Below are 19534 nucleotides of genomic sequence, written 5' to 3'. Positions count from 1 at the left end.
CATGAGTGCCCATATAAAGACCTGGGAAAATATTGACCAAGATGGAGGCATGGTATTCTAGTGGTAGGACGCTGGGCTCGTGACCGAAGGGTTGCAGGTTCGAATCACAGCACGGCACCGTGTTGTATCTTTGAGCAAGATACTTTACCCTGCTTGTTCCAGTCTACTCAGCCGTAAATGAGTATGTGGTTGGGCAGTGCTAGAATTGTTGAATACTAGCTGTGAGCGGTGAAATGGCAGCACCATCTGTATGCTCCCCAGGGAGTTGAGAAAGGTATTAGATGGTTGCAAAGACCCTATAACCACGGATAATAATTTGTGAACCGCTTTGGGACCTCCTACAAACTAGGTTGTGATAAAGTGGTCTATAAGAACCTCAAATTATTATTATTATTATTATAATTACTCATTCTTGTTTATATAAGCATCGCTTTTACCCCTGGAATGAAGGAAGGAATCTACACAATTTCATTTTAATAATGACAGTATTTAAGAAGAAATCTACTTGATTTCATTTATTGACAGTATTTAGGGCAGAATCTACAGGGCTCGTATTGATCGTATCTAGGATGGAAACTACATATGCTCATCATGCCATTTAACAGATCTAAAACTACTGATAAGTATAATATAAAAACATCATATCAAGAATTGATTTATTACATATATCTTACAGTACAAGTTAAATAATAAAACAATGTATCAAACAGAAGTTCAGAACAATTCCACATAATGTAAATGATTTAACAAACCACTAAGACAACACAAATTAGTTGTGACTGACTAGGTTTTGGATGCGATGATGTATTTTACCAATGATAGGGTCTGAACTGTATGTAATAAAATTGATTATTTACCACAAATTTCCACAATATCTATTTCTTAATACTTAATGTATATACCTTTTGTCCAAGTTGACAGTATCACAAGAGCAGCAACTAATATCAACAAAACGTTTGTTTTTTAAAGCTTGTAGATATTAGGTAGATATATCATTCTGACACAAAAGTCTCGGCAACAAATGCTGTTCTTAAATTGTTAACTCCCTTCAAGAATTTCAGCAATTTAATTCAAAAGCCATTTCTACACAAAACCACACAGACTATTAGCTAAAAACATGGAGTGGCCCACAGAACTTCAGAGACAGCAAGTTTACTTGAGACTTGTTTAAAAGCAAAACACACTAAAGAAACTTCAATCAACGGAATTAACTTATAATAAGTACACCTTTATTCATGTACAGTGGAAAAAGCCCATATTTTCAAAACACCGAGTTCTGACACATGACAAATCATTTCCTAATTAATTATGTTGGTGTTTTTTTTACTAAATTTCCAGATGGTTCATATTAACCCTTTCACCCCTATGTAATTTTAGTAAACTCTACCATGCATTGATCTGGATGAGTCCATTATGGACACAGTGGTGAAAGGGTTAAACAACATATTAGCTTTACACTTAACTGACCTAAAATTAAAATACATTTGGTGAAATCTGAACTGCAAACTTTGCATTAATTTAACCTTTGACCTAGAGGTGAAGGTTATTACAGTGACCTAATTACAATGCAATGCACATTTATGTAGGGGAACCTCCAAGTTTCATCAAGATATCTCAAATGGTGTTAAATTGAATTCCTGGAAAATATATGTTTGAAGAACCAAAAGAACTTGTAATAATATGATATTTCTTTTGAAGGGAAGATTCATATTAAAATTTGAATTTAAAAAGGGTCAGAAATAATAACATGATAATGTTGATTTATTAGCCCAAACCCTAACATATATACAGTACATTTCCAAAAAATCTCTTGCAATCTTTCTATCAAATGTTGGCCCCAATCACACAAGACAATTGAAGCAATACTTGGGGTTAATCTGAACATTTTACATAAATCCACGAAAGACTTTCTAGAATCAATTGTACAAGAAACCTAAAATCATTAACCTTTTCATTTTTTATTTGTGGTTAAAGAGTTGCTTCCCAGCACTCCCAACATCACATATTTCAGACTTCATCACAGATCTTACAAACTTACACTTTTATGGTTGAAGAGTTTGAAATCAATTATAGCCTTCCCCTTCAACATCATAAATTAAATAATAACATGATTTTTTGGTTTACTTTGTAAAACATCCGGGAAAAAAATCATAACATTATCAAAGTTGATACAAAAGTAAAGCAGCTCATAGAACTACAAGCAGTTTAGAAATTTGAAGACAATCCTTTAAAATGTATTATTTCGTTTGTTCCATGATAAAAGATGGACAAGGTGATTTTAGGATTAAAATTTGCTGTCTCATGATAAATCTGTCATGCTGATATCTTCTTTTTTAATTTTCTTCTTGCTGGCCCCCTCGGTGTTCCCAGTGTTCCTCATGGCCTCGTGTTTTTCTATCTCGGGGAGGATATTCTGGTAGGTGGGCAGCGTGTCCTTATCCACCAGAGAGTACTTGCCACTCTGTGAATTATTGGCCTGCAGAATCTTGATCATTTCTTGAGGAGTCATCCTCTTGTGTATGATGAGATAAGACTGGCCTTCTTGTTGGCGAATGTCATGTTTCAGATCCAAGTTACGGGCTATTTGTCGCACTTCCTTACTCTCACTGAATGGCATACCTGTCCATAAATAAATATGTTTTTTTTACTAATTCAAATTATGACAATTTCATTATGATAAAAAAAAATCAAAAAAAATCTGAGAAATGCAAATTCATCACCAATCAACCATGGAAAACAAAATTATTACTAAGTTAGCCAACTGCAAGCTAAGATAAGCTTTTAGGTGAAAAAATAATATTTAAGTGATAACCTCAAAAATTAACGTAAACAAACCTCAAAAACCAATGACAAGCAAAAATTTGAACTAAAACCTGTGTTAGACATGAATGCTCTTGCAAATTTCTATAAATGATGATGGGAGAATTGGTTGACAAAAAGTCGAGTACAACTAGACATAGTAACAAAGACCTTGGCCTTGACCCTTTGGAACCTCACATAATACTCATTCAAGGTACTCTGGTACTTGACATTTACATAAAGTTTGACCGAAATTCTTCTTGAAATGAAAACACTTGGCCAAAGACAATGAATCAGGACAGGCTGTAAATCCTAGTGAAGGGCAATCGGTTTAAAATCAAAATCGATAATTGGTTTGTAATTGGAAGTAGTGAACCGATCGATGATCGATTGCATAATCGGTTTCTTATCTTATTGGACTGAATATCCAAATAAAGTGAGAACACTACTATAACATCAATAGACAGATTATTTCACTATACATTAGGTTCTGTTCTTTTATAATGTTTGCATATCAAGCAAATTTTATGCATTTTTATCAACCATATAGTATAAATCATAACAATATATCACTCCCAAAGCATACTTAACATGGAAGACATTTGAATACTGATGAACTGATTATATCAATTATGGAATTTGTAATCGATAATCAGAATCGGAAAGGGCAAACCGATTGATTTTCGATTACAATCGATCATTAGCCTATCACTAGTAAATCCTCTACTCATCTGTTGTCTGACCAACATCTGTATAAACACAATGAGCATGGAGTGCAGTCCGTGTCCCCAGACACTTCAATGGCTTGTAGAAAGTGTGATACACAGGTGTGTCTACCTGTTCAATGAACAGACAGGATACAAGAACTTGGGTGGTCGGGGGAAAATTGGAGTTTGAGGAACACATATTATTTGACCAATGACTGTTGGATAAAGTTGTGACTATAAAGCAAAATATTTGTCAAATGGGGAGTATTCGAGTTAAGGGAGTGTGAGTAAGTGAGGTTTCACTGTACTTTTTTCTGAGAAATAGCAATAACAAACTTTAACTGTCAACATCCAAGCTGGCAGACAAACTGTTCTCAATCATTCCTAAAACAGGTCATGCACAGCTAAGGACTAACAAGATCCTAATTTTGAAACTTTAGGATGATCCCCAGTCATAGCAAAACCAAGAACTGTTTACAGACAAAATTGTGATTTAAACAGCCTATCATCTGATTATAGTAGACAAACCAGAGATGGTGTCAAAGCCACCAAATGCTCGCCTTTTTAAAATTTTATTGTATTTAAAAATTTGTTTGTAAAAATGAAAAGTTCAAAACAGGTTAAAGGTCTAAAAAAATCAAAATGAAATTATTTTTTTATTTTAACTTCACTTCATCAATATTTTACCCCACAGGAACCTCAATGCAGGTCAAAATATTTCAAAAGTTGTGTGAATTTTGTTTTTAATTTCAACTTCACTAAATCAATAGTATACCCCACAGGAACCTCCATGCCAAATATCAGCATCCTAGTACACATATTTAATGAATGACAAGCTTCTAAATAACTTGCAGGTAAAACATTAACATTTTCACGTTCTTCGAACAGGCGAGCTAAAAAGCCCTACTAAGTGGCCTAAGAATACTACTTACCTGGTCCAAAGGTGAGCTCGTCAAGCGTCTGTTTGGCAATGTGCTGTGTGATCATCTGTTCAGCCACCTGAACAACCCACTTGTTGGCAGGGATGGAGGGCTTCTCTTCCCCGTCTGCTGGGGTTGGAGTAGCCACCACCTCTTCCATCGGTGCCCCACTTGCCACCCTCAGAGCTTCTGCCTTTGTCTTAATCTCAGGGTACTCCACCCATAACTTGGTATCATCTCGTCGGGAAATCTATAAAAAAACATTTCTAAAAATAATATCAAATCACTAATTTCCATGGGGTTTCAAATTTTTTGGGTTATCTTCATCCATAAATTCATAGGTTCACAAAGTAATTACAAGTTTGACATAAAGCAATTCTCTGTTTCAGTGGGTAATCGTAATCCACGAATTCCTATAATTACGATATGGTGTTTTGGGCCCAATGAAAAAATGTCTGATTTCACAGGTTTATGTTTTCAACTGACCTATAGCTATAATTCACACATCCATGAATCCACATGCGTGTGTGTTGTCACAAAGAAAACTGAATGATAGATATCTATTTTAAAAGGTAGACAATATCTTATTTCTTTTCAAGACTAGCTTCACCATAAAACTTGCAAACAGATTTAAACTCAAAATTAATCTATTTTTTTTATAGTAAAATCAATAACACCTAAAACATGATAGGATTCCTCTATCAGTCATTTCTGTGAAATCACTAATTTCGTTTTATCTATCTCAGACAAAACCCAACTATACTAAGATAGATCACTTAAACACTGACTCTTCAGGGTAGGCCCTGTCGAGGTAAATCTCATAAACCAGCACCATGTGTATAATGCAGACCGGAACATTTTGGAAACAGTTCAACTCTTGCCTTGTGTGAATTGATCATGGCAGCGAAAACGGAAAATATTACAAGCCTCTTTTACGCAAACATGCAGACAAAATTTGGGTTATTACAATTCAAAACAAAAGAAAAATTAGTTACATCAAGCAAAATGTTACGATAAGTTTGTTTTGAAAGGTTTCAATTTGGGTAGTGTCAACGACCGTGCTATGATGTTGAATATGAACCTACTCTGATGACGTGTTGCGTTTCGTACAACTTGAAGAGAGCACACGCAGCAGCCAGGTTCCTGGAGGTGTTTTTCCCCAGAGCTGAGGCCTCCCCAATCATCTTGTGCTGAAGATTAATTGTTGACCTGCAAACAGAGAACATGTGTTGTGATGACTGCAGAATCTAATATTTCATTGATCACATTGACATTACAATTTACAGGAAAGAAATGTAAGACTTCAACATGCTTTTGTTTGTATGCTGAGCGTTTCAATAAGATTTAAAGATGTGTTGTGGTTTTGGAGATACATATTAAAACTTACTTGAACATGTTGCCATCATGTTCTGTCTGCCACTGAAGCAGCATGCCATTGAAGGTCGAGCTGTAGTTCAGTATACAGAAGGCCTGCCTCTGTCGATCAAAGCTCCAGTCCTCATGCTCCATCAACACAATTACGTCCACAGTTTTCCAGGCTTCGTTGGGATCCATCTTGTTGCGTTTAAGCCCTGGCATGTTGGTGTTGGCATTGGGTTTGCCCGAGCCTTTGACCCACACATCCATCACGCTGGGGTCATCCTGGTCGCCGGGCTTTAGTCGTTTGTGTTCCTTAAGAATGTAGTCTGGTGCTGTAGTACATAGAACATCCCATGCGCTGTTGTAGGTCTCCACCTGGGCATCCTTGCGGCGCTCGGCCTCACCGGTCGCCATCAAAATGCTATCCAGGTACAGTTCACAAGCAATCATAGTCTTGTTACCCTCACTTTCAAGTTTTCTACAACACCAAAATGTAAATGCTATTGACAGAGGCTTTACTGACAAAGCTCAAGATACACTAACTTTCATATATGAAGTACACCATATTCCAACATCAATTTGCATATCTCTTAATGAATCAGAAGTGTCAACAAGAGTACCGCAGGGCGGAAAAATATACGCCTGTCGAATGCCAAATATTGTTATATACTTTCTTACATTGAAATAAGATCTGCATCATTCTAAGAGTGGTTAACTGACATGCTATAAAAAATGTAGGAGAAAATCTCCGGACAAAAAATCAAATACTGAAATGAACAAAGGGCAATAATTTTTGCAAAAATCGTTGAATCAAAATTCTTTTAAGGGAGACACAACTTCATATCATGATTATCGTGTATACCAAGTTTCAAAGAGATCGATCGAAAAATGTAGGAGGAGATTGCCGGACAAACAAAAGTTTATGCCGGACGGACGAACCCATACCATAATACTCCTGTCAAATTTGATGGGTGTATAAAAATATACTTAGATGCACATTTACAGGATTTAAACATCCTGCATAAAAATGTAGAATATTCAAGGGGGCAGGGAGGTTAAATGCTACTAGCAGATGGCTAATGTTGTTTTTGTACTATGTAACAGACCTGTATATACAGGTCGGAGTGAAGCCCAGATGTATAGCAGTGACATCAAGATAATTAATGTTATTTTCCCGGAACTGGGCCTCCTTGATTAGTTGTGTTATCTCTGTCATCTTCTCCAGAAGTGTCTGACTACTGCGGTCCTTCTCTGGAACTGTTGGCACCTTTTCCTGGACAACTCCCGTCACCGCCTCAGCCTCAGGTACACTCTTCAGGATTTGGGCCATTGTCTTGGTTCTCAGGGCCTCCAAAGCTCTTTCATATGTCTGTACCTGATAACAGGACCAAAGAAGTGGGGTACTCAATTACACACATACATTTCTTATCAAATGATGTCTAAAAAATTTAATAACAATATTCATATGTGGACATTCAACCCTATGCAGCACATACAATGCTAATTAATTAATACTATGTGTTGGGATGGGATTGATGAAGAGCTGTCGATTTGACACATTTTTATAGCCATCTTAACTAGAACACTGACAGGTCAGTAAGGGCCCCGTCTTGTGGCAATATATCCTCCATAATCATCAAGAAGCAATCTGCCCATATAGCTGAGCTTGACGTTTGACATTTGGACCTCAAAAAGAATGGCAAGGAAGCTAATATACATTTTACATGTACTATGATGCGAGTCTAGTTTCCTTCCACCTCCATATTTGCTGGGCTAACAGAAATGTAAATACCAGTGCAACACTCATTTGTTAGCTTCGATTTGTTTCATTTTACCTTATATACCTCCTTCATCAAGAGCCAGGGTCAAAGACAGAGATCCACTTTGTCTTTGACCTTTGGTTCCAAATGACCTTGACCATTAACCCAGTGACCCTAATCTTTCGTCAGTTGACTAAATCTTTAATTCCGACCATCTTTACTTCTTAATATCATAACAAAATGATCATCAGTGAAAAATAAAAACTTGACCTTGACCCTTTGGACCCCGTGACCTGGACCTAAGGTCAGTTGACTATGTGTCATGTTCTGAACAACATTGCTTCATAATGTCATAACAAAATGTTCATCAGGGAAAAGGTACAAAATTTAACCTTCACCTTTGATTCAGTGACCTTGACCTTTGGTCAGTTGACTCCTTGTTTAATTCTGAGCAACATTGCTTCAAAGTGTCATAGCGAAATGTTCACCAGTGAAAAGGTACAAAATTTAACCTTGACCTTTGACCCAATGACCTTGACCTTTGGTCAGTCGACTCCTTGTTTAATTCTGATCAACTTTGCTTCATCATGTCATAACAAAATGTTCATCAGTGAAAAGATGTAAAATTTGACCTTGACCTTTGAATTGAATGACCTTGACCTTTGTCCTTGACTTTTTACCTCAGTGTGTCTGTTTAATTCCGAACATCTTTGCTTCATAATGTCATAGCGAAATGTTCACCAGTGAAAGCTACAAAATTTGACCTTGACCCCTGACCCGATGACCTTGACCTTTGGTTAGTTGACTCCTTGTTTAATTCTTATCAACTTTGCTTCATAGTGTCATAACAAAATGTTCATCAGTGAAAAGATGCAAAATTTGACCTTGACCTTTGAACCTAATGACCTTGACTTTTTTTATCTTAATGTGTATTTTTGTAAACTGAACATCTTGACCAAGTTTCATGTATATCGGCCCATAGATACCAAAGTTATCAGCCAGGAACAAAATTTGTGGACAGACAGACAGACAGACAGAGTGATTACTATAGGGCACCCGTATCTCCGATACGGGGCCCTAATTATTCCAATATTCATAAACCCTCCAAACATAATGCATTTGATTGAAGGTGTGCACTGTAATAATAAATCAATGATCTTCACCTTTAGATGAAATGGATTTGAAATTTTTAAACCATTAGCGATGTCTTTAACAAATTAAGAGCAAACCTGTAGATGGCATGTGGTGCATTATAAATAAGTCAGCATGACCCTCACCTCTACGTCAAGGAAAAGCAACATTTGGTAACTTTTGAAAATTTAAAGATATTTTGATGAAACTTAGTGCATACCTACATCACCCACTGGTGCGCAGTGCACTTCAGTCAGTTCACTGTGACCTTCACTACTAAGTCAAAGGTGAACTATGTGCCAATCAGAAAGTCGTATTGGCTATTGATGGGGCAATATACCAGGTATGTTTTTGTAAAAATAAATAGTTTTGACTATTCTGAATCCTCAAATGAGGTTTATTTGAACACTATCTTTTAACGGAGTGTGATGCCTAAAATCTAAAACAACACAAAGCAAACTGAAAATACCTTGGCATCCTTTTTCTTGTAGCCAGTTCCAACTGCAACCACAACCTCAGCGATAGTTAGTGAACCCCTGAAGAAGAGTTTACCAGTGGGAAGACGCACCATCTGTCCGTCAAATGTGTGTGTGAGTCCACAATGAGATGCAGATATACCCTGCTCTATACAGGAGATCTGTGACTCCGGCAAGTTGGTGCTCTCACGCAGGTATGTCATCAACTTATCAAAGCCGTCATGTTTAGTACTGTACGTGTTAGTCATCTCTTCCATAGCCTGCTTGGCCACCTGTAGAGACTCGGTCTTTCCCAAGCCTTCCTTCTTTACCTCAAGACTATTGGTAAGCTCAGATCTGCAACAGACAGATAATGTACATAAGAAATAATAACTTGGAATACAAATATCTTAGATCAAATAGTTATTTTGAAATAATCCCCGATAAACATCCTTAATTATTTTTTTTTCCAAAACAAATGACAGTGAATGACCATGGCACCCATCAGGTTATCTACACTGGGACCAACACTATGGCTCAATGACTGTGGTGACTGTCATGGTGCTCTCCAGGTTATCTACACTGGGACCAACTTTATGCCTGAATGACATCAGTACTCACCAGATGATACACACTTGGGTTAAAATCTTGTGTTGGAGTCACCGTACTTTCCAGGTTACACACTGACTGAAATCTTGTCTGAATGACCTCGACAGTACTAACCTTATACTCGTACATACTTTAACCAAAACATTATGACTTTGAATAACTTGTTCATCAATCACCAGTTTGCTTGCGCAGGGTTTTGCATCAAACTCTATAAAATTAAATCACATATGGTATATCAAATAAAGGCTGATGGAAATTTGAAAAAGAAATAAAAAAACGGACCTAATTGCCTCCACCCCAGGATCCTTGAGAGCAAATATCTCTGCCACCGTCTTCGTTTTGACGATGTCCAGACCTTTAGTGTAGACGTCGTGCTTGACCTCCTTTTTGTTGGCCCCAACTGACCGTGTCAGAAAGATACTGTCAAGCTTGAGGTAACCAGTGTACATCCAACGCCCAGCCACACGCATCAACTCTTCAACCTGTAAAGCAGATGAAATGCCCATTTAGGATAGTTTTACCACATTTAAGAACTGAAAGAATCAAAATTAGCCAGCTTTCAATCTCATACTTAACACAATTTTATAAAAAGCTTTTGGATTTCGACACCTCCCACAACATATTGAAATTTATAATTAGAATTTTTGCACATATCAATAGGTATACCAGAAATACTAATACGTGCTTCTATCATTCACATCTTGAAATTATCTTGAAAAAATCTATTCCATTCATTCAGATTATATTTCAATTCATTAAATTTTACAGAGTTTGAAATATTTCTCAAATTTTCATCTTGAATTCAACAAGGATATGTTCTCGGATTTAAGTACCACTAAAGTTAAACAGTCAAGAATTAATTGAAACCAGACTCTTCTGGTAGGTCTGCAAACTTTCAATAGTGGTAATATGGGAAAGGCCGATACAGTATCTTACAATACTGAGCAGAATCCTGTGAACTACCAAAGAAAAAGTAATTTAAAACACCTCTATCTGGCTGTGTTTAGATGATGAGTATATGTTAGGCATACAGAGCTACAACTTGTTCCAGGTGAAAGTTTATGAGAAGACATAACAGTTTTACCTCGTACTCAGTCTTCAGGCCCAGCTTACTTCCCGTCAGTGCATTCTCTATGGTCTGGATGGAATTCACCTTGTTGGTCTCTGCCTGCAGGTAGAGACAGAACCTTCTGATCTTTTCTGCAATAGACATCTTTGTGACATCTGGGACAGACACCTTGGCCAGACTGTGAATGGGAGGCACCATGGCATTACCCCCTCTACCCCCACGCCCACGCTTGTTTCCACGCATGGGTCCAGGAAAGGCCTTCTGGGGAGGGAAACCAGGCTTTTGCTGGCCTCTCTTACCTGAATCAAACCATTAAACGTCAAGTATTAGCAATGATCAACTTCCAAGGTATTAATTACTGCATGCTTCGACTGCTATGCAGCCATCATTGCTGGAGAGTATTACTAACTTCTTTTGTGGAAAATATCTCATTGTCCATGTAGAATTACTTTCCCAAGATTGACATATATCCTGGATACATTACTTACAAGCTAGTATCAACCAGGTCTACAGCATTTTAGTCTAGATATGGCATTGAACATGAAACAGATCTCTTCACATGAACAACACTCCTTATGATAACATTTACCTTGCATCTTGTTAGCAGTAACAAGCAATATGTTGCTTGTTACAGCAACATGTTTATTCTCTGATAATGGGTTTCATTGCAACTTCTATTTCTAATCCAAAAGTAAGTTTTCTTCAGGAGTCCCTAGCATGACAAAGATTTTCTTTTGAAGAAATTTCTAAGTTGCTATTAAGATTAACAAAGATGATATAGAAATCACATGTCCATGATATTTTGACATGTGTTACTACTCGTGACATTAGAACAAAATCCAGCATGAAATTAAATTGCCAGACTGATGAGTGAGGACAAACAGTTCCACATCTGTGCATGTGCAATTCTCCTAAATGTATCATAAAACAACATTGAAAATAAATATTTATAAAAGAATTATTATACCTATTCATGACAACACCTTACCCATCATGCCACCACCTTGATTTCCACGGTTATTTCCCCTGCCACCACCGCGCATTCCTTGACCTCCTCGCCCCCATGGTTGCTGTTGCTGTTGCTGCTGTCCTCTACCTCCTCGACCTCCACCTCCTCCACCGCCTCCACCACGCTTGTTCCAGCTCTGTTGGTTTTTGTTATAACCCTTGTTGAAGCCGGAAGTATTGTTGGATGGGAAGTCAACATCCTGAGAGAAGTCTGAAGACTGATTGTACCCTCCTCCGGACTGCTGCGGGGATGACTGGGCAGACATGAAACAAAACAAATTAATGCAATTATGATATTTCTGTGCCTAGCCACCATCTAGTATAAAGAACTTCTAAAGATGAATACCACTTGGAAGTGGCAAGTGGCTATTTATATGTCATAAATAGAGACCAACCTGAGCAACCTATAAACCCCCAACCTCCAGTTAAAATTAGTATCAAAAATTCAACAAAGGGCCATAACTCTGTATAAACTGGGACACAGGAACTTATTTGTGGGATTTGTGGCATGCAATCATACCATGAGATACACACACACACAAAATGGTTATTGTCATTGATATAGGCGATATGCCCCCACCAAAGTGATTCCGTTTCAGCAAATGCAACACTCTGTCATCCCTAGAGATACTCACATTCAAAACTAGTTTTTGGTAGGTGACAAAAAGCATATGAGATAAGCCCCAAAGTGATGACTAGTGAATGAAGGGCCATATCTTTGTCTATAATTGGGAATGAGATATCCTCCAAAATTTGACATACTGAAGGACTCACAGATGAAGTGCAAACCTTTAGTCTTTTCGGAAGAACTGTTGGGCTATTCATTGTAAATATAACAAAGTTTCCTTATCAATGCCTGAAACGAACAATACTTACGCCATAGTCTGAGTAGCTAGACTGGGAGTCGTTTCCCTGGTTGTAATAGCCGGAATCCCAGTTCTCATAGTAGGATGCATATTGGTCTGGCTGTTGGGTGCTTTCAGTCTTCACAAATCGTGACGCAGGGGGATCCATCCCGCGAAAATATGGGTCTGTAGAAGTGCTGTCATAGTAATTAGGCATGGAGTAGCCATCCTGGGAGTCGTTATAAGAGCGTTTCTTGCCTCCCTGGGCATACATACTAGTGTCACTCTGGGTTCCATACCCTCCTAGCATACTGCCCCCCATAGCTCCCATGTCTTGGGAGTCGTCCCCCCAGGCTCCTCCTCCTCTTCCACCTCCACGGTTGCCTCTCTGTCCAACCATGGCAGAGTTTTATTTCTGTAAAAGAGGAGCAACTCAATATTAATCTAGCTACACTTCTCAAACAGAGGTACTCAAGCACACAAAAGTATTGCAGCGCATTACATGTCTCCTTCCACGACACATGATCTATTTTTCAGGATTGATTTTTATTCATGAATTTTTGTCAAAACCTTCAGATGTTAGGAATTAATGTTTCTTATATCAACATTCAGTTGTTCAATAATGTTTGTAGAGACGAGAATTGCAACGAGTTGTTTGACACTTGTGTGTGACCTTGACTTTGAGGAAGAGACAGGAGACTGGAATGTGACATACCATCCTGTTATTATTTATCCCTTTTTTAAAGTTTCATCAAGATAAATTCAGTCCATCAGCAGTTTCAGCCCAGACAAACATTACAATGTTAAGACTGAGGAGTATGTAGATTTATCAGAAGTTCGGTGGGTGTCTTTTGAAACATACTGTACATGTATAATAACTAACCCAGATATTTCAAAAACATCAGTCATTATTTAACTGATTGATGTTTCACTTAAACTTGCAGTGATCACACAACAACAAAAGAAACAGGTACATGTGTTACTTAAACCAATACACATATATTACCTATATAACCTATTATCATGGTAAATGTTTTTACAAATGCATATATATTCTATCCTCTTTTTACATGTTCATATACATTTAACAAAACCAACTGAATTGCATACATTTTTTACATCAAAGAATAGAAACTTCAGTTTATAATATACCTTTGAAAAGAAATATTTCAAACTGTACTCAAGTATATTTTATAAGTAGAAGACTGCTGATGATTGTATATGGTTTTCAGACGTCCAACATCACTGTTGTGGAGCACATTCTCATGGTTACAATACTTACTGAAGTTCTGTAATACTGAAGTATACAGACCCACATCAGAGGTAACAACATGTTCAAGCAATGTTTGGTACACATTCTCCATCACACATAATTCTAGTCAAGAGGAATGCTTGATGCTGCATGTTAAATGTAATACCTTACAGTGCTTCTATTACTAGACACTCCCAAGCATGAGAGGGGTGAAACAACGCACTGCGCCAGTGAAGCACAGCTCTACTCCCATGTATACAACCCTCACAACATTGGCAATCTGGCCCATACAATGCTGCGCTATGTATGCTATGGTTGAGAACGAGCACATTCACTGGTGCAGTTACCTGCTCTTCTTGAAAGATTCACACCCCTGATGGCAACCCCGACTTCACCTCCACAGTAGAGCTGAACCTGAACAGAAAAACAAGGACATTGTAACAGGAACACTGGCTTCAGTTTCATCCCCTCACTTTATATTCTGTTGCTATAAGCACAATAACCTTTCAACACGAACAAAAGTTTGACCTACAACAGATCTAGTATTAAATTAAACCCCAGTTAATCAAAGTAGGAAATAATCTTATGTCTGTTGTTTATTTGACATTTAGCCTAAGATGTTTAAATCTTAACATGAATACTAATGTAACTTCTTTCTTAATCACAATCCCCCCCCCCCCCCCAAATGCATCTGTAGGAACAATAAATTATGTTTTTGGTAGCCTATCAATGATGCACTGGTTACGTAAGATTTCTTGTCCTTCTTTGAATGGCAGCTACAAAATCTTAACAATTTTCATTTAAGTCTTTTCTAATATAAATATGTTAATAGCACTGCACATTATACTTATTCTATTTAACATTTTGAAAGCATTACTTTTTCAACTATCAGAACAAAACACCTATATCATAATTGTTGTTTTCATTTGTAAAACTGAAGCTTTTCACAACCTTTGTTCAAATATTGTAAAGTTATTGTTAGCTTACATAAAACATAAAAGTATAAAGTGAACAGATAGAAAATGCAGCAGGTGTTGCCAACAATATAATTTTTGACAAACACTATACAATATATAATCAATCACAGACCTGTACTACTATTACCATTGATTTACCTACTCTACATCTATATTGATACAACGAATAAACATCATTTCATATGGTAAATCAATGTCTAAAGGCTAATTCTGAATACTTCATCAACTGAAAGTAATATGTGTGTGAGGTTTGAAATTCCTGCTTTTTCTTATAGCAAAATAACATGTGTGTGCTGAACTATTTTTGAAGATTGCCAGACTAAAAATCAAATTGTACTTGTCAAAAACCTTGTTTTACTTTATTAAAACCAAAATTTCAAAAGATTTTTAGCAGACATTGTTTGTTTGGTCAGGTATAGTTTGACCCATACTGCAGTTTGGCACAGAATTTCAGTTATCAAAAGACATTTAATGTTACAAACAAGAGGCCCAGAGGGCCTGTATCGCTTACCTGGAAATGTTAGTAAAATTGAAGTTAGAAAATATATAGCCAGATGTTCCTGAAAGTGTACATGAATGACATGTTAAGTCAGGGGTTATATGTATATATATGCAATTGGACAAAATCCTGTCATTCCTAAAGTGAAAGGACGATTTCGAAGATTTGCAATGTTTCTCCTATTGGGCCCTGCCCTTCTGCCCCCATGGGGGTCGGACCCAAAATTCCCAGACACAAAATTAGGTCCCCTTCAGATTAAATAAGAATAAAGTCCCTTAATCCCTATGGTGGAAGAAGGGTTTTAAAGGTTTTACCTCTATTTCTCCTATTCGGTTCCACCCCTCTGCCCCCAGGGGGTCCACACCCACCATTTATACAAAATTGAGTATAAGGATGCTCCAGACCAAATTAAGTCAAAATCTACTTGGCCATTCAGGACAAGTAGCATTTTTTAAAAGAATAGTTGATGGACGGACAGACGATGGACACTGCGGTATGGCATAACCTCACAATGGTCCTTGGGACCAGGTGAGCTAAAAACATAGATCTATGAGAAACAAATCTTAGATCCTTACATGTAGAAAAAATGCAACGATAAAAACTCTTCTTCAATATTATTATAATGCAGGCACAAAGATGTTTAAATGTTTAACTATTGAATGATGAAATCATCCTCACACTTCATGAACAAGTTTAATTTGATAGTAGCCGTCTTGCAATTGCTTTCAGATGTTTTCAAATGAATCTTGACACATGAAAACCTCCTGTAACTTTTCTATTTTGGATTTAATGATAAACTGGAGTCTAGAGAAAGCCAGCTCTAGATTCTTTTTTAATCAAATTGAGACAGTTCTATATATGGAGAAACATTTTCACTTGCATCACTTCCAGAAAGCAAGATATTGAAAATGTATAAGTATATATAATATCCAAGCATGTCTATCTAGAACAGTAAGCAATAGACTAATTAATACTATCTCCATTCCTTACAAAAAAATGAAATAATAAACGTGCCAGGGCACAACTACATTGTACAGGCTACATATCATTGAAATTGGTTTAACAGTTGTTTTGGAGTTGTCCACAGAATTGGTCACAAAAACAGGTATAACTTCAGGTTCAGGTATCAGAATGAATAAACAAGAGGCCCAGAGGGCCTGTATCGCTCATCTGGATATCTAAGCAATCATGGCAAAATATTCTCCAAATAGGATCCAAGGGAATGGGCCAGACTCAAAGGCCAATCCTTGTAGCATATCTGTATGAGATTTTTCATGCCCAGCAATTTTATGCAAGGTTATGGGATGGGGATCTCAACTATTTCCAAGGTGTGACTCAGAAACTAGGTCCCTAGGATTATGGCCAGACCCAAGAATCAATTATAATACCATGACTGCATTCGTCTCTTAATGCCCAGCATTTGTATATGTATAGTTTTGGGGTGGGGATCTCAACTGTTTTAAAGTTATGACCCAGGGGTCTACAAGGGTGGGGCAGACCCGGGGTCAATTCTAATATCATGACTGTATTCGTCTCTTTATGCCCAACAATTGTATATATAATTTGGGGTGGGGATCTTGGATTTTGGAGTTATGACCCAGGGGTTAAGTTTCCAAAGGTGGGACAGACCCCAGAGCCGTCCTGGAAGCATATGTGCATTCGTCTCTTTATACTCAGCAATTGTATATCTGGTTAAAGGGTGGGGATTTCAACTGTTTCCAAGCGGTGACTCAGAAACTAGTTCCCTTGGGGTTTGGCCAGACCCTAGGGTATATTCTAATATAATGACTGCATTTGTCTCTTTATGCCAAGCATTTGTATACACAGTTTTGGGGTGAGGGTATTAACCATTTAAAAGTTATGACCCAGGGACTATGTATCCAATGGTGGGACCAAACCCTAGGGCCATCCTGGAAGCATATGTGCATTCTTCTCTTTAGGCTCAGCAATTGTATATCTGGTTATAGGGTTATTGCCCCCTTTTGGCCCTGCCCCTCAGTCCCCTGGGGGGTCAGCCCTACCATTTGTACAATTTTGAATCCCCACCACGTAGGGATGCTTCCAGTCAAATTTAATTAAAGTCCAATCAGTTGCTAAGAAGAAGTCATTTAAAGAAATTGTTGGTGTACGGACGATGGACAGATGACGGACGCCAAGGTATGGCACAAGCTCACCTCGGTCCTTCGGACCTGGTGAGCTAAAAATAAAATAGAAAACCTTTTCTATGAAAAGGCATAATACTGCATAACTATGTCTCATGTTCTACTCATATATGTGTAAAATTTGGTTGATGTTGGTGATTTTTCATAGGAATGGGATGTAATTGTTTCACAAGACAGCTAAGAAAATTTGTATGAAACTACACAAAAAGTTACTGAACCAGAGAAAATGATTTAATTCCAGTGGAAAGATATTCTACAACATCTGCTGTGAGAAGCAGCAGCAAAAATGCCATGTTGGACACTTATCAACTGGAACCATTTTATTTTCATCTGGTGCAGTTACCTGGAACTGTTCCTTGATCTCAACACAAGGTGGCACTGTGATATATAATTTCTTATTATATCACACTCTCCTCCAAGTTCAAAGGTCACCTGATGATCTCAATCTTTCTTCTCCAAACCTAGACGTAAAAATTGAAATCAGTGCATATTATATTAAATTAAGTGTTGACATAATCACATCTGCTTAAAAGATCACAAAGTAGAAACTGACTATGTCAACAAAGCAAGTACATAAAACGCTAAATATGGTCCAAAACATTTATATATATATACATAATCGGTAACAATTATGGTTTATAATTTGCAGAATTCTTAAAAACAAGAAAAAGAAACTAATGTAATCTGCAAACTTTCAAAGATATGTATACACAATGTATGTGACCTACAGTCTTTAATTTTATTTATTTATTTCAGAATTTTAGACAGGATTTCAAATGTCCCTGTCCAAAACGTTGATTTATAACTAATTTTACAAAACTGCATGTCAAAATTGATATACAAATTACAATAGTAAGGACAGTGGAAAGTTGCCCTTCAAAATAGGTCTCTTTCAGAAGACTGCCCGTCAAAAAGACAGGTGAACGGGTGGCTGAGTCGGTTTAATAGCACTAGTGACGTACCTCAAGTTTTCACCTTTTTAATTTTCTTAGACTAGATATCTGCACATTTACCAAAAGGAATCCAAAATGTTCTTTACTGTAAAGCAATATTATTTAGGATATCCCATTAATAGTAATCTTACTATACAATATGTAACAGCTTAACCATTGACACATTAATTGATTTGAAAGTAACAGTATGAACAAAAAAGAGGGTAATTTTTTCAACATAATCCAATAACAAAAAAACACAATAAGGTACAATTGTGCACAAACATGTTGATTCAGTTGTCTTTCTTTGTGTTAAAATGTGTACAAATGTACCTCACTAGATTTAGTTGAAAGAATAATATTTGCTCAAATTGTTTAAAAAGAACTTTTGTGTGTTTTTCTTTCACTTCATTCCCCGTTTCAGTACTAAAATTGTTACGCTCAAATGTAGCTGTTACCCAAATGCAGGATTATTATCCATCCTATTTTTTACATTTTTGATAACGTTCGTAACACATTTATTTTCCAGACGTAATATCCATTACTCTACCGGGTAGCATTTCAAAAAATACGGTTTATTGTTTTACATTGCAGAGGTGATGATTGGGGAGGGGGGGCACGATGATCAGAATCACGCAGTTTTAGAAGAGAGGAGTTTACAATCTCAGGAACAATATTTTAATAAGTTCTAAGCTAAGTAGTTTACATCGCTTTGACTTCCAAGATGCATCTTAGGGAACCAATGGCTTCGTCTGTTCATGGAGGACATCGGAGCACGCCTATGTATTACGGATTAGTGTTTTGGAACGTTTAATGCCCAAACGTACTCCTTCTTTGAACTTAACGTGGGTCTATACATACATAAATAATATTAATCGTTTGGCATGGTGAACGTGATAAATATATATTAGACAATTACGGTTTTCAATTGTCGGCATCTGCTCTGCTCCAATTCTTTCTTGCGGCATCAAACTCCCCGGATGTTACACCGGCGCATTCGATTACATTTCCGTAAAAAAAACACATTTTTGTTTTCCAAGAAACCAACCG

At 37.1% G+C, this 19534-nt stretch overlaps 1 protein-coding gene across 5 annotated transcripts; it reads right to left on the bottom strand.

Moving 5' to 3' along the window:
* Positions 1–642: 642 nt before the first annotated feature.
* LOC110451341 lies at positions 643–19474 on the bottom strand. 5 transcript variants are annotated; one of them, XM_021499292.1, is made up of 13 exons: positions 19404–19474; positions 17896–18013; positions 14262–14328; positions 12694–13077; positions 11798–12071; positions 10825–11108; positions 10023–10222; positions 9146–9488; positions 6892–7160; positions 5814–6263; positions 5512–5635; positions 4439–4676; positions 643–2619 (listed from the first exon to the last, which is right to left on the bottom strand). In XM_021499292.1, exons 4-13 carry the CDS (start codon positions 13060–13062, stop codon positions 2300–2302), a joined length of 2871 nt encoding a protein of 956 aa, XP_021354967.1. In that variant the 5' UTR covers positions 13063–13077; positions 14262–14328; positions 17896–18013; positions 19404–19474; the 3' UTR covers positions 643–2299. The 5 variants fall into 5 exon arrangements, with proteins under 5 accessions (XP_021354967.1, XP_021354968.1, XP_021354969.1 ...); XM_021499293.1 differs by lacking the exon at positions 14262–14328; XM_021499294.1 differs by lacking the exon at positions 17896–18013.
* Between the last annotated feature and the right edge of the window lie 60 nt (positions 19475–19534).

The sequence above is a fragment of the Mizuhopecten yessoensis genome, unplaced genomic scaffold (genome assembly GCF_002113885.1).
Source record: "Mizuhopecten yessoensis strain PY_sf001 unplaced genomic scaffold, ASM211388v2 scaffold5965, whole genome shotgun sequence".
In the NCBI taxonomy this organism is placed as follows: Eukaryota; Metazoa; Mollusca; class Bivalvia; order Pectinida; family Pectinidae; genus Mizuhopecten; species Mizuhopecten yessoensis.
The sequence above is the reverse complement of the archived record's forward strand: the minus strand, read 5'-3'. Positions and strand labels throughout refer to the sequence as shown.